At 28.2% G+C, this 26,054-nt stretch overlaps 1 protein-coding gene across 1 annotated transcript in view; it reads left to right on the forward strand.

Moving 5' to 3' along the window:
• LOC129960308 (lachesin-like) overlaps window positions 1–26,054 on the forward strand; it is a 229,173-nt gene that overhangs the window by 139,129 nt on the left and 63,990 nt on the right. Inside the window, exons 3-5 of the mRNA XM_056073646.1 lie at window positions 5,689–5,896; window positions 20,587–20,757; window positions 23,061–23,198. Coding sequence (XP_055929621.1) covers window positions 5,689–5,896; window positions 20,587–20,757; window positions 23,061–23,198 — 517 coding nt within the window. The remainder of the gene's footprint in view (window positions 1–5,688; window positions 5,897–20,586; window positions 20,758–23,060; window positions 23,199–26,054) is intronic.

Here is a 26,054-nt window from a genome sequence, read left to right on the forward strand (position 1 = left end):
AGTTATTAATCAACTTTTACATATTTAAGTTGAAAAATGTATTGTATATTATTTTATAAAAAAAAACATTGTGTAGTTCAAAGCATATTGATCACAAATTATTTCTCCGATTTTTTCTCAAGGTGCTTTGAGTAAAATGACCTTTACATCTTCTTTTAAAATTTCCCTAATATTTTTGAAAGACAGATGGTAGTGATTGGCTAAATTAAACCACATAATAAGCCTGTACTTTGAAAAATTTTCGGTTCATAAAATATTTACTTTATGTGAGATTACTTTATGCTATATTTTTTTCCATTAGAGTTTTTGGTTCACACTTTGTCTAAAAACCACTTGTTTCTAAAGCAGCTATGTCACACACAAAAATAATATCTTGTGCTTGTAATATTTTTATGTGGTTATTTTTTTTGCACTTAGGCTTTTGCTTGTAAATAAGTTACAGTTTCTTTTCTCTTTCATTTTATAATGAAGAGAACATATTTCGACTTTATTCTTATATATTGCATAGTAAATTTAATAGCGTCTAGACATCTTTTTCCCATTTTTTTATGTGTAAAATATACATATCGTTTAGTGTTCAATTCACATTATATTTTTATATGTTTTTATATAACTTAATCATTTTTTAGACTTACATAATACCTAGTTTTTTTGTTGTTTTTTTTAAATTCCTCTTGGCAAGCTGGAAGGCAAAGGTAGATTCCTTTACATCTAAGTTGCTATATGGCAACTAAAATTGCTTATGTCAGAAATAGACAAAATTAAGGCTTAAAAATCACTTTCCAGTTCTTAACTTTTAAGATATCGCAGTTATCGAAACATTATTAAAAAAAATGTTGTTCGTTTTAATGAGGCGCTAATTTGGTTAATTGGATTTATTTTTCTATGTTCAATATTAAAATGTTATAACAAAGTGAAAATTTCAATCCCCCACCATTTCCACCCCCTTTGAGATAGGCAACTTATGAACTCGTCCGAGATTTTTACATTTCTAACAACATATTTTAAACCAGTTAAAATCCAAACAAAATTACTCTAGTTATTCTGTTCACAAGATAACATAGGCAAAGCGTTGTATATATATATATATATATATATATATATATATATATATATATATATATATATACAACTTTTCAACGAAGGATGGTTTGGGGCTCTAGGAACCATGATCGGTGAAGAACTGAAGAAATATCCCCGAAGTCCTGTAATGAAAACCATTACAATATGTAATATTCCTATAGGAATCTACCTAAAATCCATAAATATTCCCTATTTGACAAGCCAATAATTATCTATTTTCAGTATTCCTTTTACAGAAAAATATACTAAAACAATAACAGTTCGAAATAACTTTTAAATAATGTGTTTAGAAACAAGCTAAAAGTTTTTTTAATGTTTATTCATTTATTAATTCTGTAGTGAAAATATAGAAGGAAAATATAAAAATTATTGCCAAAATGCGTCAAATTTCAGTTTTCTGTATATTTTTGAAATGATTAATTGGTCAATTCAAACTTTCGAAAGTTAAAGTTAAATCAATGTTTGAATCCGAATTTTATATCAAATTACTTCTCAAAATCATGTCATACATACCTGTAATAAATAAATTTGAAATCGGCAGCCATTCAATTTTGTTATTGTACAGGGTGTCAATGGGATTCAGGGTCAGTTTATAATAATTGTAATTTCGTACATGTTATTTTATAAAAACAAATCATAAAATTAAATATAAGAAAACTTGATGTAAATAGTCATTTAAATACTTGTTTTAAAATTTTTTCTTAAAAATTCCTTATTTTTGAAAATAATTAATTACTCCAGACAAGAAAAATTACATCATGTTTTTTGATTGGTTGAGCTTAAATCTAACTTAGCTGTATAAAGAAATTGTTGTACCCATTACAAAACAGAAGAATTACATACAAATTCTTTATTTAAGTGGATGACAGTGACTTAAATAAATCAATCAAGGAAAGAAATTCTACTTTCTTTTCTACAAACTACTTTTTTTTTTGAAAACTAATGGTCAACAGAAAAATGGAAAATTATAGCATGGCGACAGTTCTGAACAATGACCAAATTTTACTTCTGAATTTCAAAAAAAAAAAAAAAATCATAAACAGAATGAATTTTCTAATTAAGGCGGCACAGTACCATCTGAACTATTTTTTTAAAACTTTAATGTTTGGAATTGTATTTTACGCAGAATAGTAATCTATAACTCTTCCTCCCAAAAGTTTTTGAATGTTTCAAAAAAATTTGTAAAATTTAAATTTTTTTAAAACTTTTTGAATTTTTAAATCCTTAAGGGTTTCTTAAAAATGCGATTTTTTTCTAAAATTTTTTTTTCGAAATAGCTACAAATATTCTGCATAAAACGAGCTATGTATTTCCTTCTGCTAATGATATTTAAGTTTTTATAATTTTTTTGTGTGTAAAACACTCAAAAAATTCTGAAAAATGCATTCATTTTGACTTTGAACCTTTGCAAAAAAAAAACATGTCTTAAAGCTAATTCCACAGTAAGTTTTATAAAGCATACATTTTAGAACATTCACAAAAAAACTCATACCACTACTTTAATTTTTAAAAAAGCAAAAATACAAAATGGGAAAAAATGAATTTAAAATTTTCATTCATCAACACCATGATATAAAAGAAATTTGTCTGTAACTTTTACAAAACATTAATTAATTTATTCTAAATTGTTTCAAATGAAAAAATAGCAAAAACATTATAGAAATAAAATATCATGCTTGTGTAATGAATATATAAAGAAAACCTACGGATGATCAATATTTCAAAATTCCTAATCACAACAACCTAAAAAAATAAATACATTTCTCAAAGTGGATTAAATACATATTTCTATTATAAACATAAGTTAACAAATATATAAAAAAGAAAACATTTATTTTCACTGTTTTAGAAGTCTTAGCATATCAAAACTGTGAACTGCCAAAAACGGGAAAATATCTAATTTAAAACGTTTATTCTTATAAAGAAAATAGCATGTAGACAAAACTAAGTAACTTTCTACATTTCAGTTTAAATATACGAGTTTGCTAGTGGTATAAAAATATAATATAAAACTAAAGAAGTGAATTATATTTGTTAAGTTTTCATTTGGTTTTACGATTTGAAAAGAATGGAAGAAAAGGAAACTTATATTCTTCTTTATTTCATTTATATTGTGGTGAATAGCATATAAGCCAGTTAACAACTACTCTACACGAGCGTACGCTTTTGTGTCCTAGTTAAGTTACTGGACTGCATCACATATATCTAAATTGGTGACCTCGGACGATGAACCTTCAACCTTCGTACAGCTGTTGTGGAGCCATCTACCCGCAACCAAAGTCGTCAGATTCACTTGACGCAGCAAACCAAAGTCGCCAGACTCACTTGACGCAGCAAACCAAAGTCGCCAGACTCACTTGGCGCAGCAGCATTGGCAACCACTCACCCACACACACTCGCTACTCAACTGGATACAGGCCCATTAGACAACAGCTATAAATACATCACCACTCAACAGCCATATCGTTCGTCTCACTTCCGACTCACTGAAGGGAGAGTACTGTGGTGAATAGCATATAAGCCAGTTAACAGTTCTTCTACCCGAACAATTGTTTTGGTATAATGGTCTTGTTACTGGACTGCTAACCACAAGGACCCAGGTTCTATCCTTCGCTCATCTCATACCGCTAAAATATATATATATTCATATGGATTTTTTTAACTTAATGGTGACTGATTCTATTCTATTTCATTATGTGGTTTATATTTTCAAAAAGTATCGCAGAATTATATTTCTAAATTGTAATAGTTCATGGATTCATTTCACATTACAACTCGTAGTTATTGTGTAGTTGAACCTCGATTATTTGAGATAATTGAGACCATAATCATTTTGGATAATAGTAAACTAGATTAATGGAAAATAATTTTAAACCGTGACTTTTTTCCGACAAGTTTTTACAAAACTATTAATTTAAAATTATAAAAAAAAAGTCCACAATTACTGCCATATGTTAATAAAAGTATTGTCCGAGTTATTCATTCTTGAAATTGCAAGAAGAGACATGGACATTTTAGAAAGACCTTGAAATTTCTATCCCTGTTAAGGAATATCAAAAAAAATCAATGAATGATAAAGATATTTTTGAATGTTACTGATTTTCCGTGTCTCCTTTGCATTTTATCAATGATTCTTTCAAAGTATTTTCAAATGAATACGTTTTTTTTTCACTAAACAGTGCAAACATGTATATATAGCAACATGTGTATACAGAAAAATTGATAGAATCTTCTCATGCCTTTGTGAAATGGTTAAAAATGGAGCAGCACTTTCCTTTATCATTCTTTAAATAATTTCTTGAATTATGAAAAATCATCTACCAATAACAACATTTACAAGCCGCCGCATCCGGAAAATAATCTCAAACTTTAATTTTTCTAAAAAATTTTCTTATCAAAAAAATGAAAAACGTAATTCTATTTTTTCATAAGGCCGGGCTTTAAAAATTCTCATTTGATTGAGACTAAGATAATTAGGGTTCTACTGTATTATTCTTCAATTTTGAAACTTGCTTTTATCGTTATTTTAGAAATCAAAGAAAAATGTGGAAGCTTTTTTTATTTTGAAAAATTAATAGATGCTTTAGTAGAAATGCTTGGTTTAATGGAATAAAAATAGATTTAGTATAAATTTAGAATCGGGGAAAGCATTTTTAAATCTCGTATTGTATTATTATTTAACTTTTTCTGTACAGGTTGTTACAGTTCAAAAGTCGACTCCGCCAATGTCAAATTTTCTCCTCCTAGCGTGGTTTGGAAGTTTGGAAAGGGGACACGCTGTCTGAAGTGTCGCCTTCGTGCTTCAGATATTAGGGTTCATTCCAACAAAGCCTTTGTGTTGCTTCAAAACGAAACGTTATTACATAATTAATCATACAAACGATACAAATATAGTGCCAATACGCCTGTAGGTGAAATACTTCTCCATTTCTCATCGAAAATTCATCTGTCTATCCTTTAATCATCCCATGGATAGTTTTACTCCTTTGCCTTGTAGTATGGTACTATCTATTACTGCTAAACTTATTGCTAGTAAGGAAAGAAAAGAATCACACAGACAACAGGAAGAAGCAATTAGATTTTTTTTTATATTCCAATTAATTTAAAAAGGCATAACTTATTTTTCTGTTTCTCCGTCAGAGATCTCATTTTAAAAGGATATTTTGAGATCTCACTCAACTTTAACTTAAACGTAAATGCAAATTAAATAATATTTATATTTTTAGGTAAACTTGAATATTAACGGACAAATATCTGCTACGGAATGATAAAAATTTCAATAAAAGCAACACAGATTCCCTAACGCAAAATTTTGTTAAAATTTAATAACCTCAATTGCAATAATTTTTGTAACATAATGATATAAGAATGAAAGAATTATTTACTAGAGATAAATCTCACAAAAGGAAACTAATGGTAAAAAGATACAAAGAAAATTGGCACGTTCCTCAATGTCTTAAAATCATTTCTTTTACGCATTTGATTTAAGTCATGAAAATGGAAAAATTTTCGAGGATTATCGTTTATAGATTCAAGGGCATGATTTATCTCATCATTGTGGGTTTATTTTATTGTGTTAAATTCTCCTTCATTTCTCCTCCATAGGCTGCTTGGATCAAAGTGGAGACGAAGGCTATCTTGACCATCTATCACCACATTATAACACGCAACTATCGTATTAGTCTCAGTCATAGCGACAACCGCAACTTCATTCTCCAGATTCGCAATGTACAAGAATCAGACAAGGGTGGATACATGTGCCAAATCAATACAGTGCCAATGAAGAGCCAGGTTGGATATCTTGACGTTCTTGGTAAGGAATGCTTTAAGAATACCTTGCAAAAAAATATGTACTTATTTTTTTTTATAATTTTTTTATGTAAAATAAGTTAATCTTAGATTTTCAATATTTTATTAACACAGTTAAACCAAAACTGTTTTTTTTTCTAAGAAATTATTAAAACATAAGCGATTCATCGAAAAAGATATGAAACTGCCCACGTGTGGGAATGTAATATATGAATCAACATAGAAGAGGAATATGAAAAATGTTCCTATAGAAAGCGGAGTTATACTTTTTATGTTAATTCGAATGGTAATTTCGCTTTTATGCAATTAATGAAAAAAAAAATTTAAAACCTTAACGAGTCATTGTTATATTATTTTTTTTGTTTATTTTTAATTCTTTAGTTATTCAAACGGCAGGCTTGTTCTTAGGAACCAATCTAAAAATTAATTAATGCCTAAAATAATAAATTACTATGACTGACTTTAATTGAAAATTGACATAGTTCAGTGTGTAAAATTGTACAAAATAATTGTTCAGGCAAACAAAAATTGAAAATATTTGACGTTTATACACAGGAAAATTTTGATGCTTTCCTTTCTTTTAGATATTTTGTTAGATTTAAGTATTTTGATTGATTTTAATCTACAAACATTGTTACATTAATAAAACTAAGAGCTACCACTTTTCACTTACGAATATCCTATAAAAAATATTATGATGCAAAATTATTAACAACAATAATTTTTAGCGATCCTTTTTCTTTAAAATGATTTAATACTTATAAATTCTCCAACACTGGTTCTTGATTTAATAAATGAATAGCGTTATGCATCTGATTAAAAGACATTAACGCTTGATTTGAAAAGTCAAACAAATTCTTTTTCTTTTGAATAATTACGAATCGGTTCCGAGCAGAAGTAAGAAATATACAGCCGATTTTTGTTTTAAGAAAACCCTCATTAGCATGCTCATGCACGTTAACGAATTTGTATATGGCTGAGATTTAATTCCATACGACAAATATTAACCTTCCAACTGCAGAATTTTTTTTACACCCGCTATTTGAATTCAATGTTTGAGAATAAATACAAATTCTTTAGAAGCGAAGTGAAATGTTATCTCTGTACAATGCTACAATAGTATAACGCAATTCAATACTAAAACATTGTCGCAAAAATTGTTATAAATTAGTCTACGAAAATAACAAAATACAAAAAAAAGAAGAATTTCCCTCCACTTTGCGGGATACGCAGCTGGAGGGTTAATTTTCATTCTTATTGACAAGCAGAAAATGAATTTCTCTTATAAAACTATTGTTATAGCTATTATTTCACCTGTTTCGGGAGACTAAAGATAAAATGAGGAGATAAAAAAACCCCACAATGAAGAATCGTAGAGCCTGCAACGGAATGAAGCAGATGATTTCTGACAGCTTCATTGTTAAAAAGAAAATAATACCACAATGGCATTTATAATTTTTCTTGGAAAAAAATTCAATGAAAAGCTTTGTTCGATATTTTGCTATAAAAGGAAATATAACTAAGAAGAAAACCTATCAAGATTAAAATATTTTTGAACAAAAAATAAATTCTACATGAAATGAATAATGTCACAATCTTTAAAAAGAAGGAATGAGTTTTAATAAAGCTTGGTTCCCCCATTCAATCGAAACAAATACAAATTCGGTACATTAATTTTTTTGAGTTGCCCTTATATTTTTGTAATTTGTTTTTAGGGGTTTTATAAATTGGAAAATTATGTAATTTTTTCCTTAATATATACATTGCATCAACGATAGAATCATATTATAACAATTTGAAGATATATCTTCTATTTCTGTATATAAAAATAAAAACTATATCAAAAGATGCAAATTAAATTTGGTGAATAGGTTTTTCGTATTTATTATATTATTTATTATTATTATTATTTATTATTTATTCGATATTATTTTCATTGATAATCTTGTTTATGAGTATCGATGCTACAAATACCTTTTATTGTTTAATGAATTCAAGAAAATATGAATCTGTTGCTTTTAAAAATAATAGAGGACAGAAGATTTTATAAAGTTTAATAAAATAAAAGTTAATATTCGTTTATCAGTCTAATACATAAAAAAAAATTGTAACGTACATATTAACATTATATTAAAATTCATCTATCTTTAAGTATAATGTATTTTTTATATATTACAAACGTTTTCGGAAAATAATATTTTTAGTATGAGATGTTATTAGTCATCCTAAAATTTACTGAAATGAATAAAATTCCCGAAATTAGTGAAATTCCTAATTTTTTTTCATTTTTCACTCTAATTTAATAAAATCGTTTTCGAAAACATTTTGGGAAAATAATATTTTTAGTATGAGATGTTATTAGTTATCCTTAAATTTTCTAAAAAGAATAAAATTCCTGAAATTAGTGAAATTCCTAACTTTTTCATTTTTCACTCTAATTTAGTAAAATCGTTTTCGAAAGCGTTTTCGGAAAATAATATTTTTAGTATGAGATGTTATTAGTCATCCTAAAATTTACTGAAATGAATGAAATTCGTGAAATTAGTGAAATTCTTACATTTTTCATTTTTCACTCTAATTTAATAAAATCGTTTTCGAAAACGTTTTCGGAAAATAATATTTTTAGTATGAGATGTTATTAGTCATCCTAAAATTTACTTCCTGAAATGAATAAAATTCCTGAAATGAGTGAAATTCCAAAATTCTTCATTTTTCACTCTAATTTAATAAAATCGTTTTCGAAAACATGCAAAACATTTTTGAACATTTGTTTCTTCTTCATTTTATGAGAATAATTATATCTTCATTTTGTTCATCGAAATTCTGCATTATTTTAATTATTTCTTTATAATTAATCTTTTCCATTTTTTTTGAAAGAATTTGTTAGAACACTAGTTTACTATTACAAGCTTTATTTCCATCCTCTGTTGTAGAAATAAAAATGAACTAATTAAATACAATAAGTGTATTATTATCAAAAAGATGTCACTGTACACTGCTTTTGAATGTTTAATTATAATATTAAATATTGTTTTAATAAAATAAAAACTTAGGGAACCTTTGCAATAGGATGGTCACAAATACATTATCATTAAGAAAAAATCCCGCACAAACTTAGCGTCCGGGGTAAGCTGAATTACCGAACAATGAAGACAAATAACATTGGCATCAGGGTCGACTATAATAGTCCAATAACGATTAGCACATGCGCCGACCTTTCATACAGAGGTATGACCCGTCATCCGCGAAGGGTTCAGAGAGCAACACCACTCTTTATATACCTACTAGGAAAACAAGAACTGACTTTCCTTAGAGAAATCTTCTCATCCCAATATCTGAGCCCACCTAATGGAAATCACACATTATTAAGAAAAATCTTGAGACTATCTTTAAAGAAAACAATGATCATAATTTCTGATTAACCTTTTCATTACGGGTGGTACAGATGCTGAAGCAGTAAGATATTTCCTATCTTTACTAACTGATACACATCGCGTACCAACAAACTTTTAAGATTTAGCTTCTCTCTTACAAACTAATTAGTCAGTGCTCTAATTACTCCTTAGACAGTTTTTTTATGTCATGCTAAGTGTGACAATTGAATTTAACACTGATTAGAAGATATATAAGTCTTAAACTTTGCAGACTCTTTTTAAGAGATGAAAATCCTCATGTTTTAATTATTTTTTTAAAAGGAAGGAAAAATTTGCCTAAGTCAGAGGCTTATTGTTAAAAGAACATATTGAGATAATTCGCCCAGTAATCATTAAAAAAATCAAGTAGCGTTTATCATTTATTGAATGGAAAAAAGCGTTTTGAAATATAATAGTGTTTTCTTAAAAATCTTGCACTTTAAATTTCGACAGAGATCCATTCTAAAATCTTTCACCTATTACTATTATGTCACTACCTTTTATGTCACACAATTGTGACTTGAAGGATATAAAATTTTATCATTTTGGTCCTTGTAATTAAATTCTGTAATCATACAAATTTTTCACCTGACTTTTATGAATATTTACCAAAGAATTAAAAATATTAAAATGACAGTTTTTATAATTTTAATATGAGAGCTATTCAATAAAGAATTATTATAATTTTTTAAAGGAATTAACAAATCAAGAATAATTAAATTAATATACTATACGAAATGAGATAGTCGAAAAAAGATGGCATATGTTTCACAACTATGATGTAACTTCTAAGGCCTTTACAGCTAGCCAAGTACACGTAGTTTCACTTTCGCCTATGGCAAAATGTGGCTCATAAAAAAAACACTGCATTTTTTTTTCTTAAAAAAATTTGTCAAATGAAGCTATATGATACTAAAGGAAGCTTAGGAGGAGTCTGTGTTTTCGCCATTGATAGATTACCAAATGAATCCGGAAGTCTGTATTATATATGTTCATGGAGATTTTCAACCCATGCTTTTAAAAAAGTTATTTTTATATTAAATATCCTTTCTAACAATTCAGTATAATCATTAAAACATCATCCACAAATTGCAAAAGAAAATCACCGAGTCCAATACAATTTATAAGCTAAACTTTCAGATTTATTTAATGATCTAAAAAATTCCATCTTAGTGAATAATTTAAAATATTTAGAAAAACGGAACACTTAAAAATTCGGCAAAAATCTCTTTATCAGTGTGAATAGGCCTTTAATAATAAATCTCTTCAAAATCTGGGATGAAAGTATTTACAAATAACTATAAGAACAGACAATTATTTCCTATACTATCAGTTTTAATGAAAAATAATCGATAACTCGTAGCATTCTATTCCTTCTAATTTTATCCTCATTTTAAATTATCATGATTTAATTCTGATCTAATAAAAATAATATCTGTTAATTAAACAGATGTATTATTAATAAAAAACACATTATTTAATTAATCATCAGAGTTTATAGTAAAATTATTCCTTTTTTAACTTAAATTTACTACGTTTTGACATCAATATCTTGTATCATCCCAAATTTCACAATTTCCATTACCTTGAAACATCCCGTTCTATTCTTTTTTATTCGTTTTTTTGCAAAAATAAAATTAGTCAGCCTATATGATATTATGATTTCCAAAAAGGAAAAAAAATCTCGGTCTCCAATAAGTTTAATTCCTGATTTGAAACTATACAAAGCCTATTGTGGATATAGCTTCGTAATTTTGAACCCTAGATCTCCAGAGATCCAAATTGTTTCTGTACACATCACATGTGATATGATTTCTGTTCCATTTCCTCTACGATTATAAATAAACCCTCAGTATCTTCTCAACGACAAAAACACTTATTCTAGCGAAATATTATATCTACATTTACCTTCAATAAAAATATCTATTCCAAGAATATCTCTCGTTAATATGATATATCAGATTCTCTCGTAATAAACTAATATCATTTTTCTCGGAAGTCGATTATTTTGATTCACGTAAGCCGATATACACGGGTATAAATTAATAGGTTGGATACAAGAATAAACTAATTAAATACGAATTCAGTTGCCAAAATAAATAAGAAACCATTTATTCGTATATCATTATCAGCGTTTTAGAAAAACACTACTTATTTTACATCATTAGTATGATTTCTTTCAATGAACAATATTTTAGTTCTTGAATTTCAGAACTTCATAATAACCATCGATTTGGTTCGTTATTCACGGATCGATTTTGTTAAAGCCTAACTTAGAAGGCCTTGAAATCTTTATGGTACTTGATGTGACTGATATAACACTGGTAATTTGATTTCATTTGCACGGTTTTTATTAGAGAACATTGTTTTAATTTTTCAATTTCAAAATTTTAATATAAAGACTGATTTGGTTTATTATTTCGTTAAAACATAACATAAAAGATAAATTTACTTCTAATTATATAATTTCAAAATCTAGTTATCACTGAATGTTTCGATTTGATGATGTTATGAGTTTTTATAAAGCAATATGATTTTATAATGTTACAATGCTACAAATGATATAATAATATATAGATTTTATGATGCTAAAAATTTTATAATGCAATATGATTGATACGGCACTAACCATTTTATTTCATTTGTATGGTTTCTTGAAATAAACAATCTTTTTGTTTTTGGATTTCATAATTTTAAAATGAACATTGTCTGACTGGATTCATTATTTCTTTAAAACATAACTTAGAAGATGCGTTTAGGGCACTTGAAAGGATTTATAAATTTTCAGTTGCCATTGAAAATTGATGCAATTTTCTCCTAATGGAACAAAAAGAAAAATATTGATTGAAACTTAGACAGATCCTTAGATCCTTGGTGCTTCAAATATCACTTTGTAGGTTCCAAATAGAGTGTGTTTCAAAGAAAATATCAAAATCTCAGGATATAGTTATAAAAATGTCTCAAAATTCATATGCAATTTATTTTAGGATAGACTTTAAGTTTGGATCTTGCCATTAGGAATTTTGAAACTACTCACAATGGAATACGTAGGCCAATTCAAATGAATAGTGTGTGTGTGTGTGTGTGTGTGTGTGTGTGTGTGTGTGTGTGTGTGTGTGTGTGTGTGTGTGTGTGTGTGTGTGTGTGTGTGTGTGTGTGTGTGTGCGTGCGTGCGTGCGTGCGTGCGTGTGCGGGCATGTGTGCGTGGTGGAAGAGACGAAGACATGCTAATATAACATGCTTGCAAATATACTCTCTGATATTCTTATATATTATTGTGTGTTTTGTGTTTAACTTCGTCATAATGAAGGCGAATCGAATATACATTTTTAACTTCTTCGCTATGATCTGGGCGTTCCGGGTTCGAATCCTGATTCGGGCATGGTTGTTCTCTACCCTGTGTTCTATCTGTGAGGTGTGTAAAAGAGCCCCCCTGTAAAAAGGGGTTGTGCAAGCGTGTGTGTGAGTGTCATCTTCATATCAGCAAAAGTCTGACTTCTGCTCTCGGGCGTTCATGGGTCTTTACCCTCAGAAGTTACTGAACCCCTCTTTCCCTGATCTCTTGGACTTGGTGTGAATTGGTGTTCAATCCAAGTTGGTTAAGCAATGACTTCTTCTCTATGATTGATTGCACTCAAAATTAGATGCAGATTTACAATTTTAGTACGAAGGCTATATATAAATTCTCATTTAGTTAGTTTTTTGATATTTTGAGTTTTCTTGTACACGAATAGACACATAAACTGAAAATTTATTCATCCATAGATTTGGTATAAAATTTAATAATGATCTATAATTTGATGTAAGTCTGTATCTCTATCTAAAATTTAATAATGTTCTTATACCGACATTTGCCATACTTCTAGCATATTGTGTTTTTGAGTTATCGTTCCACGCTTATAAAAAAGACAAAAAGAAGTATTCCTTCCAAAAATGGATGGAAGTCAATAAATTTTGTGGCAAGGCCGCATCACAAATTTCATTTGTCTAGCTCTTATAGTTTTTAGTTAGCGGGTTCACAGAGATACAAACGAAATTTGAAAAATGATTTATCAATAAAATAAATAAAATAATTTCTCTTTGTATGTTTAACATGACAGAGTAATAAATAGAGATAGATAGATTAGATATACTAGATAGAGTTTCTGTCTGGTACACAAAACACTTACTAGAGTTGTTTTTTTTGTGTAGTTGTATGTATAACCAAGACCATTATGATTTTGGATTTTTAAATTAACTTTATATTTTTGTATTCAATTTGCAATGTATTTACACTGAAATTATCAAAGTTGAAGCGTAATTATCTGTTCAACAATGATATACTTTGAAACGGCTCATAATTATAGTTATTTCATTAACTTAATAGTAGGAATCATTGATATTTCTAATCCTTATGTCTAGACAGAAACTATCTATATCGTCACACTCAGATTCAAAGCACGTACCCAGAACTTTCAATACTTCGTATTATTGGATTAGTTATCAGTTATGGAATTAAAGTATCGATAATAAGTCTTTTGGCAAAAAATGTGGATGAATCAGTGGATTCTTACACAGAAAAGGACTGTAGAAACCGAAGAAAATAAATTAGTTTTCTTCAAATCAACCGATCCCAAAAGTTATAGATATAAACAAAATTTGCATTATTACAAATAACTCAGTAACTGGAATTATAAAATGCAATCTTTTCTTTCATTGAATGAATTTTTAATTAATTTATTTGCAGAATTGACCACTTATAACAGCGAATACAAACTAAAAATAAATATAAGCACTACTAAATCTGTATTTTGCAGAAATTTAAATATCGAGAGATCCTTTTCATCCACTGGCATTGCAAGGTCTAGCTCTTATTTTGTTATTTCTTTTGTAGATCTGCTATATAGATATCCATGATAAGCTTCAGAATTTGAACTGAGATTTCAGTTACTTGAACCAGGATCTCACTCTCTAAACTTGCGTCCCTATCAACACAGGGATTAGTTACATTCATTTTGGAAACTTGCTTTAAAGCAACAGTGCACTTTCACGTGGGAAGCGAGATTACACCTTAAAAAAAATTGTTATAATGTTTAGAATTTGGATCGTTAAGATATTTTGGAAACAAGCAAAAGAGGAAAATAAAGTTTAACTTAACATGTGTTACTTGATATAAAAAAAAGCAATGAGAATGGCCCACACCAGCTGAACAGAGAGTGGGGAGAAAAGTAACAGGGGAAGATATGGTTTAAGTTGTTGAAGAACAGGAATCTTTCCTTTATGTGATAAACACTTTGCTCATATATACAAATAAAAGGTACTCCAAAATTAACGCAAGATTTTAATTTGCCGTCATTTGTGCAGTAAAGTGTTGGTAACTCTATTAAAAATAACCATTTGACATTTGATAGTTTAAGGTTAGTAAAAATGAATCTTTACACAATAGAGCAAGGTATTTTCATTTTTGAACAATATTTCAAAAACAAAGAAAGTCTGGCAGCCACAGTTCAAAAATTTGAAAATTGGCCCCCTAGATCGTGTGATTTAACACCATTTGATTTCTTTTTATGGGGTTATTTGAAGTCAACGATCTATGCCAACAAGCCCACAAGCACGCATACATTGAAGGAGGAAATTCAAAGCCGCATCAGGGAAATTCAGCCACATTTATGCAAAATGTTCATGGAAAATTTCGACAAAAGAGTTCGCATGTGCCAGTAAAGCCATGGAAACCATTTGCCCTATGTGTTATTCCATACATAACCCTATCCTGTGTACTTTGCGATTCAATAAAAATATAACAATTTAAAGAAAAAAAAAGTATCTTTTTTATTTAATTCAAATATTGCGTTAACACATTGTTCTATCGCGTAGCGTTCCATTTTTACTAACCCTAAACTATCAGCTGTCAAATGTTTTTTTTAATAGGGTTGCCAATATTTTACTGCACGAGTAGTGGCAAATTCAAATCTTGCATTAATTTTGGCACACCCGTTATAAAAGAAACTCTCTTTGAAACAATGCACTCGCAGAGTTATAGAACATCACAGGAGTGCAACTACCCCAAGAAGAATTGAATATAGTCAGATGAAATCGAAATGCTTCTGTCATCAAAACTACTTATGTAGCTAACTACATTTTAGCATCTTACAATAATTCAAAATTTCTAATTCGACGTCAATATTTAAATAAAACAAATTTAAATCTTTATATAATCCACATTAGGTCAAATCGAATTTGTCATGTCACTTCCTTTCCTGAAAAAATAATGGAATAAGGGTTGTAGGTTAATTAGTTCGGGCTGTCCCAATCAAATAATCTAGCAACGATCAGAAGACATTAATTTTCCTTCCATTCTTGCCATTAGGACTAATTTTACCTCTATATTGATGTTCATTTAGCCACGTCAAATGAAGTGGGAATTCTTGCTGAATATTTGTGGCACAAGTTTTCTGTCAATGTTACTGTAAATTTAGAGATTAATTTTTAATCGCGATGAATATTTTTGTCTTTTTTTTTAATCTTGGAACTTCTATTTCAAAAAGAACCCGATACAATAGCTGCATTAAGTAAATAGTTGCCAGGGTATTTTTTTATTTTATTAATTAAAAGCCAAAATATCAGTAAAATAAAAGGTATTGTGATATTCCATTCAAACAGATGGAACTGAAATATATTTCTTCTGAACTGTGTAGCAAAACAAACTGTAAATTATATTGTAAGTAGAATTTCATGTTAATATTACTACTTAGAAAACTATATGTGCACAGAAGAGGAAAATATGCGAAACAGAGAATTCATTTTTACTCAGTTATTTGTCTAGACGTGTATCGATTTTATTTTCTTGAACTTCTGAAAAAGCTATATTATGCAAAAGTAAGAGATTCAATACACTCTAAATAGCTTATAAGGTAGAATCCTGACCCCAAAAATTTTAGAGCAATCTATGCGTCTGCAAAATAAGTCACGGTTATGGAAACTTTCTAAATAGGCAAAATTGCTTTTCTTCCCATTTCACCTTTTGGCGATTCGTATATATCTTTTGCTTCAGTGTCAATTCACTTTAAATTTTTCTTCCTTATCATAGAGTTCTTCATGTCTTTATACAAATGTATAGATATACGAGAAATATATATTATAGTTTTATATTCCTTTAATATAACAGCATTCGTATGATTTGCATTTTTCTAAATTCCAAGGACTTGCATTTTTTATCAAACTCAGCACTTCTCAAAATTTTAGGCTTATTAATGTTCTAATACTTTAGCAAACAGATATATAAACAGAAAAAAGGAATTCTTCCATATTGAAGAAAAAGAGAAAAAATTCAAAACGTAAATTTTGATGCTTTAAAATGCTTTTAAAACTATGAACTTTTTTCAAAAGTTTCATCCACATCGCTTCGTATTTCAGCTCAATTATAGAAAGAGCTTTTCTTTTTGATTTCCATGCATATTTTAAGAATTTATGTAAAACTACTTCTCATATAAAATCTAATCATTCATCTTAAATGCTATCAGTTATTATGGCGACAAGTTTCCAATTTCCAACTTGCTTCAATAGATCAAAAAAATTAATCATTTAAAAAAATTATTTTAAATATTTATCAAAAAATATTACTTATTGCATGACCATTACTAAATTTTTATACTTCACCTGTGAGTAGATAAAAATGAGTAGTTAAAAATTTATCTTTGAGAGAGTTAAAATTTATAAAAACTAGCACACAAAATCCGAACATAGGATTAGGTAAATTTATTTTAAATTGTTGTCTTCTCTCAGCGAAAATGTGCCAGTAAATTCTGGAATCTCTTCGAAGTCGATTATCAACTTAAGCTGTAAAAAAAATCAAGACAGTAATATAGATAAATCAATAATGTGCGTTTCTTTGAATAATTTAACTTAGACATGCTTTAAATGTTTAAATACTTCGTACCTCATCCAAGTAATAATTCCACCAATGTATAAAAGACCACAAATAATCAAACCCTTCTAAGAAACTTTGTATGCTAAACTAAACTTTTTTAGAAAATTTCAATGAAATCGGAAATATGTGGAAAAACTTTTATGAGAAACAGATTTTTATTCTGAAAATAATTGTTTTTCAATATAACACTCAACTATAAATATTAGATTAAGTACATATCTCGCAATTGAAGCAAAAAGAAATAATGAAGTAAAATGATGTGAAATAAAGGTGATAAGTTGCTAGTAATGACATTATGACAATGAATAATGTCATTATTCAATTACACTGAATTAAAAAGTCTGCATTAAGTGTTGTTTAATGACATTAAAAGAATGTTATTGATTATTCAAAATCTGACTATTTTCTTCAACTTGACATTATTATCTGTGTGAATATCAAATTGGGTAACCGAAATTATTTGTAATACACATGAGCAGAATTTATCTCCATTATTTTTTCTTCTTCAAAGAGTTATCTTAATGCTAACAAAATAAATTGCCCGTGTCAAAAATTAACAATAATGAATTGAGTGTCAAACAAAATAGCATTTTCCAAAAACAAATTATTTACTTTTTTAATAACAGAAAATTGACAATTAATGAATCAATAAATTAAAGATATTCAAAAAATGGCTATAAAAACTTCTATTAATTATTTATAACAAAACCATGTCACAAAACTTTTGTTCTCAACAACTAATAGAGATAGTTTTTAGAATGAATAATCTATTTGAACAACCTAAATAATATGTCGAACAAAATAGCATTTTTCAAAAACAGATCATTTACTTTTCTAACAGAAAATTAAAAACTGATAATCCAATAATTTAAATATATTCTAAAAATGGACATAAAAACTTATTGAATTATTTATAACAAATCTATGTAGCAAATCAATCAAAAAACTATGTTAAAAATGTCACAAATAAATTGCTATGATACATTATGAAAACTATCTCATAGATATAGCTTTCATAATGAATGATCTATTCAAACAACCTAAATAATGTGTCAAACAAAATAACATTTTCCAAAAACAGATCATTAACTTTTTTTACTGACTGAAAATTGACAATTACTGATCCAATAATTTGAAGATATTTTAAAAATGGGCATAAAAACTTTTTGAATTACTTATAACAAATCTATGTCAAAAAATGTCACATATGAATTGCTATGATACAATCCGAAAACTATCTCTATGAGATAGTTTTCAGACTGAATAATCTATTCAAATAACCTAAATAACATCGAAAAAATTCGAAACTTGGAAATTTTCATATATGATATGTAATTTTAGGTTATATAACCCTGTTAAAAGAAGAAGACAAAGCTTTTCACTTATTCGTTTGTAAATAAAAATCTTTTTTGCTTCTCGTCCAAGTATTCCATCCTATTGCCTGAAGAGATTTTTAAAGTTCATTTCTCTTCGCGAGAATCAGCCTAACAGCAAATAGCGTTGTTAAGCGGGATGAGATCCATTTCTCAACGTGAATCAGGACTGCGAATCAATTATCTGAATTTATTACAAGAGAAATGAATCCCGGAGTAAGCGATTACAATGAACCTACTCTAATGCACTGTGTTGAATGACATTTCGCCCTCGTTTGTAATCTTAAAGATTAATGACTGACCGAAAGGCGCTATCGACCCCTTTGAGGAGTGGATGACTCTGGTCTTAACCTTTGCTTGACTTCTTCTTATTGGTGGAAAGATATGATTCGTATGATTTAGTTTAGCTGGATTCCAGATTTTTTTTTTTTTTATGAATTGCCGTGATTTTGAACTTTCTGAGAATAGTATATAGCAGCTATTGAGGGTTTAAAGACTCGATGCCTTTTATCCATTAATTATTTTCCCAAAACAATGAGATGCTTAATTCCTTCAAAAAAAATTCAAAGTTGGAAATAATTAATTTTGGGATGACTTTTTATTGTACCAAGCTGTAATTTAACCTATCGGGATTCTAAACTTTTTTTCGTCAATTGCCACGATGGTTTTTTACGAAGGATATATATTATGTTTTAGAATTTAATGTCTTATAAATTTCCTCTGAAAAATTGTGGTGATAAATTCGAAAAAAAAAATTCCAAGTAATTAAATAAGCCTTGGTTGAGTTTCACTTGAGTTTATGGGTACAAAAACAAAATTTGCCCTTGTACCACCAAACATTTGGTTATTAAAAAGCCTTATTTCAGTTTTCCTATAATTTGGAGGGATTGTTTCATACGATAATCACATATTTTTTCATGCTATTTTACCATAATTTTGAATTTTCAGAACTTAACAACAAAAGTAATTAAATTTTATAGGATTTAATTATAAGCATGCTTTGTAGGATTTATCATTTCACTGAAATTACTTACTTTTCTTTTTCGATACAGCTGCATTTAATGGTAAGATGCGTATTTCCTCGAATTAGACACAAATATATTGGTTTTAATCTTCCTATCGAAATGTGCATTCTTTCTGTGCTTAGAAGTTTTTACTGATAAATACCTTTACCTGAATTGTTCTGATCTGTCTATACAATCTTGAAACATAAATTATTATTTTTTTTTCAAATTGAAAACTTTTTCATTTTGGCTTTTAAACTTTAAGTAGTAACTTTCTAAAGTATGGTCAGTGTAAGCTTTCTTTAAAATTCTGTTGCTACGCATGATTAAAAAAACTATGAATGATTGTTAACTAATTACACCTTTTGTTTAATAATATTGTCATTATAAAATGCACTTTTCAAGCAGTTCAGTTTCAGTAATATATATACATGAAATTTTAAATTTCGATTTATTTCACTACGGGAGGCATTTTATGAAGAAGAAGCGATGATAAAACTGATGTCTGTTTACATCTCGATACCAGTGCAAAAGAAACCGAACTTTTTCCCTTCAGTAGTTTTACTATTAGAACTGGATAGGCATTTCTTTGACACGTGTATTTTTAGGAAAGGAAAATTTAGATATCTTTAAAAGAATATTGTAAGCATATTGGGCTTTTATCCCATCTCATCAAGCGTGAGAAAATGCTGCGACTAGCAGCTTTATAGAACTCATCTAGAATTAATTAGATAAAAAGTAAGAATTGGATCAGTAAATAAGAACATATTTTAGAATGAAGTTAATATAATAATCAAGATAAAAATTTTGAAATTAATTATATATATATATATATATATATATATATATATATATTGGTTATTGTTTTTAATTCTTCCTTTCGAAATGTACATTCTTACTTGTGTGTGTGTGTGTATATATATATATATATATTGTATTTAACTACGTTTTCCACAAGAAAAATTACACAAGAAAATTTTCCACCAAATATTTTACAGTTCCTCCGGATATTTTGGAAGAAGGAAGTAGCAGCGATGTCATAGTTCGAGAGGGGGCTAACGTGACTCTCACGTGCAAAGCTGTTGGATATCCAACCCCGAATATCACTTGGAGACGAGAAGACAATGAACCCATTCCGCTCGGTGCGTGGCAAGGGAAAAAATTTACAGGTAAGCAAAAATTGGCAATACTCAGTAATAACTCAATTCGACGGTATATTCAAATCAGGAAGCTGCCGAATCACAGGTGAATGACGTAATAAATTTCTCTACGGTATCAAGGTCATAAAAAAAGATCTATAAGAAATCAAATAAGATTTCCCAAAAATATTTTCACAATTTTAATAATTTTTGCGTAAACAACTAATTGTATGCATCTAAATTTCATTACTGAAATTATTATATAAGAATTTAGAATGTCAATTATCGGAAATTTTGTTGCTCAGACGATTTTGTCCGCTATTGTCTAGACTCTGATGATAAAACCTTCAGATGATATTACAAACGATGCTCAGCATGTCATTGACACTTAGATGAAATTTATTTCTATAGATGCTTTCTGATAATAGTTAGGCCTAGGATATAAATTCAGTGTCACATGCAACCCCCAAAAATAAAATCCAAAGAGTTATAGTTCGATAAGTATAGGTGAGTTGAATGCTGACTTTTCACCTTAACTATATGTTCTTTAGTATTTCATCAAGATGAGGACTCACGTTCACGATAATAGTAAGGAAACGCTCTATTCTGCTGGAATTACTATTCTTCTTTCTTCAATAACTCTTAAGTGCTTGAAATAAAGCAATCATGTGATCAGTCACGGCATTCTCAACAAAGAAAGGTCCAATTAATCCCTATGTTGATAATCCACGCTATATTTCCAAAAAATAATAAGTTCTCGTGATATTTTAAATCTTTGCACTCGGAAAAGTACTTCGATGCAAAATTATTCAGCTAACACAAGGACATGCATACTTCTATGGAAAAAAAAATATTTATTATAGTTTTAAGTTGAATTTTACCGAAAAACTAATCTACATCTTGCCATTGTTTAGGTATTTTTTAAAAATCAAAATTAAAAAAAAAATGAAACGTCAAAATGATGCACCGTCTTGAATGGTGATTAAGACTGCAAAGGACTTATATCAAACACGGAGTAGCGCTTGCTGATTATCTTAAATTAAGATCATTGATTGAGCTTTATACTGAAAAAGTGCCGCTTTAATGAAAAATAAATACGACATTAATGATTGTTTATGTAATATTTATTCAAATTGTGTAAATTACATTTTTAAAGCATTTACAGCTATATGACGCATAAAATCGGTTACTAGTGTTTAAAACCAAATTCTGCTCAAATATATCAATTACTTTATTTGCACTAAGATAAGATTTAGTGATATTTAACTGGCAGTAATGGTACAAGATATAATTTTTATCATAATGTACACATTAACCATCATTATTTTTCAGTCCGCATTTAGTAATAAACAATTAAGTTACATAAGTCCTACAATTTGTAGGTAGATGTGACGACCTGATTTCATTGCTGATAGGTGTATGTAGTCATCAAAATTATTTTTTAAAAAGATTTCTTAAATAAAGTTATGAAATAAATTCAATCTTTTTATTGTCTTTTCATTACTTATAATTAAATCTTATAATTTTAGACTACCAGACAGTAGATATTAATTGATCGAATCTAACACCATCATCGAATCAACTTTTGGTTTCAAAGTATGCAATGCCTCTTAAATTGTATTCATTTTCTACTAAACTTCTTCGACTATAGACTTCGATAATAGTCTTCTTTTATTTTCATTAATTTAACCAACTATATTAAATATTTGCACGTTTATACAGCTCTTGTTTTTCTGCTTATACATATTTATAAAAATAATTTTTGCTTCGTAATAACATTTCGAGCAAAATATTTGTTACTTGTTTCTAAACGATGCTTCAAAACATTCAACATTTAAGATACCCAAAATAAAATACTTAAGAATCTCAGCTTGATAAAATCTGTAAGTAAATTTATTTCGAATTTAAGGATTCCAAAACAAGTTACAGCTAAAGTGCGTCGCGTCTGTGAAAACTAAAATAACTTTCCACTTCTTAGAAATAAAATTAAATTCTTCCATATTATTCAAAACATTCTTTAAATAGTTAAATATCAGACAGATAACGTTCGCAAATTTTTCAAAAAGTTCGTTTAAAATTAAAACAATTCTAAATATGTATAGAATATCTCATATTGTTTAGCACTCTGAGACATCACCTTTTACACTTCGTTTAGTCCTGGAGTTGAATTTGCGGGAGTGAAACACCTCTTGCTTGTTTACATCATTAAGAAACGAATTATTATTTATATGATTTGAAAAGAATCATGGAACCCATTTAAGGTACAGTTTCATTAATCATACATTGAATTTTTCTCATTATATTATTAATGAAGCTTAAAAATTTTCTTTCAGATCCGAATGCCATTACGTATGAAGGTGAAATTTTGAGCATTACGAGAGTCAGTCGATTGCATACTGGAGCGTATTTGTGCATTGCTGCTAATGGAGTACCTCCATCAGTGAGTCGAAGAATCATTCTTCATGTTCACTGTAAGTATATTTTATATATATTTTCTTGCAATATACTGATAAAGTGTTACAAAATATTTTTGGCTTTATTCTTCTTTTGCTATTGTTATATTAAAATATATTTCAATTTAATCCTTTGCGCTCGGATGGTGCCTCTCACTCACCATTCAAGATGGTACATCATTATGACCATTATCATTATTATTATTTATTTATTTTTCAATTTTGATTGTTATAAACACCTACACAGTGATAAAAAGTTGGAAATTCATTTTTTTCAAGGAAATTAAATTTAAAACAATTGCATGTATTTATCTTTTTGTGTAATAAACAAGTCCATGTATTAAATGAATAATTATGAATCGAATTACTTTTCCGAGATCAAAGGGTTAAAACTAATAATTTGCCTTTTGATTATTAGGAATTTGTTGATTTTTTTCTACATATATCTTGAGATCTTTTCATATTTGTTTAAAAGCAGTTTTAACCCTTTTTTGCGTGTTCTTTTCTTTTTTGTGTGTGAAATAAATCAGAGGGATATAATTCATGCTCTGGATTAAAGAGAAGATGTTTTTAAAAAATCTTAGTATAAATATATAATAATTAAAAAACAGTATGATGGAAATATCCATCATCATGCAAATTTACATGTTAAACTCAGTACAAAATCTTTAATGCCCCTCTCTTCTAAATATTTCCACTCATTATCGCTTTTATTAGCAAAAAACTATCAGATTAGTTATAAAAAAAATGTTCAAGAAATCGCATATTTCTTCCAACCACAACTTACAGCGGAATGACAAGTTCAAACCCGCTATAATGATTGTGACATTTGATTATTTTTTAGTTAACAGCTAAGTTACTTATTACGCAATAGTCGTGAAAAAAAGTTGCCAGCAGCAACCAATTTACAGTACACCTGTTTTGAGTACAATTTTTTTGTTTACTAAATGTTATGATGGAAATTTCCATCATCATACAAAGAAGGGTTAAGGCTTTCATTTTAAAAGTCCAACTCTAAATTATTCAGATATCCGAAAAGAGTTTAGTTTCAATAATTCCAAGAATATTAGAGATGTGTGATAGTATTTCAGCTTTTAAACTTCTATTTATTATTTTCTTTTAATGTGTTATTCTTCTTTAGCAGTCACTACTATATTCACTGAAAAAGAAAAAATAAATATCGTGCACTTTTTTTTTCTTTATTTTCACTTTCCTTCAAAGTTCTCAGAATACAAATCGGAGATCCCGCAAAGAAAGCAACATCATTAAAAAGTTTTCGCTTGTAAATAATTTTTAAATACATTTATTTATTTACCGGAAAATGTTATAAAAAGCAAAGATTGTACCTATAATTACCATTAAATCATTAAAAATGGCAAGAAATTCAATTTGTTTAAGAATGTTATCCTTAATTGTGACTAAACACACCAATGTGAGCTTTTGAATTAAATGCTAAAATCAAAAAAATTAGGTCAGTCATGAGAATTCGCATAATACCAGAAACAACTTGATTTTTTTTTCACGATGACGTTTTCTTAAATAATTTTTGAAGTTTCAATTGACAGGATTTTTTTGCACTAGAAACTTCTATCGAAATCCCGATTTTCTGTTCATTTAATTATATCACATTATATTAAATATATTTATTATATTTAATTATATCACATTTAATTATGTTTATTATTTTCAAATTTTAAGGAATTTAACGTGAAATCCATCTACTTTGATTCGTAAATTTTTAACATGAATAGTTAATATTTACCCTTTGTACTCGGATGTGCCTCTTACTCACCATTCAAGATGGTGCATCCTTTTGACGTTTTATTTTTTTTAAATTTTGATTTAAAAAAATACCTAAAGAATGGTAAGAAGATATAGATTAATTTTTCGGTAAAATTCAACTTAAAACTATGATAAATATTTTTCATAGAAATAAGCAAGTCCTGTGCTAGATGAATAATTTTGTATCGAATTAAAATTACTTTTTCCGAGTTCGAAGGTTTAAACTTTTAATACCTAAAGTAATACTAATCAATTGGTGAACCAAAGCCTTAACCAAACAGTTTTTCACACATAGTTATCTTCAGAATTTTTTTCTGATTTTTCAAATAATTTATTTTTTTGTTTTAAATTATCTAAAATTTATTTTATTTTAATGAACTGAATATAACACCGAGTTCATAGATTACCGTTTAAAGGACTTCTAATAAGTCAGAAGACAAGAAAAGATAGTCCTTTTTTTTCCCCTTTACATGTAGAGTACTTTCAGAGAATACTATTAACACAATGAAGATATTTTTAAAATGTAGACTACATTAGTCATATTTTCAAAACGGATGTTATCTGAAATAATTCGTAATAAACTTATTTTTATAATCTCGAATTTCCAGATTTAATAATACGTAGATTAATCCAACTTCCTCAAATTACTATAAATTCATCCAGCCAAAGAAAATAATAATCCATTAACTGTAGTAATTACAGCATCTTTTTTTTTCCTGCGAAACAGTTAGGGAAAGCTGGAAATTCGAAATCTTAATCATCACCTAATAATCTCCTTCCCTGCTACATCAACATTTTTCAGCCAGGAAATTCTTGATAATTCTGCACAGAAGAATAATCAATCATTCCGAAACTGCCATCTTCAATTAATTAAAAAAAAAATATGACTGAAGACTAATTAAGAAGAAAGACTGGTTTATGTTATCTCGTACATTCCTATATTCTGGTTAGAAATTTTCAGAAGAGAGAATTTGCTTCTTTTTTTTTCTGATCTGCGAAAGTCACACTAGTTGAGCATTTATTCGAATCTGCTTATAATAAACCAAATTAAACCAATTTCTTGTTTCTTTTTGCCGATAAAAAGATGCTAAA

This window comes from Argiope bruennichi, chromosome X2, assembly GCF_947563725.1.
Source record: "Argiope bruennichi chromosome X2, qqArgBrue1.1, whole genome shotgun sequence".
NCBI classification, from domain to species: domain Eukaryota; kingdom Metazoa; phylum Arthropoda; class Arachnida; order Araneae; family Araneidae; genus Argiope; species Argiope bruennichi.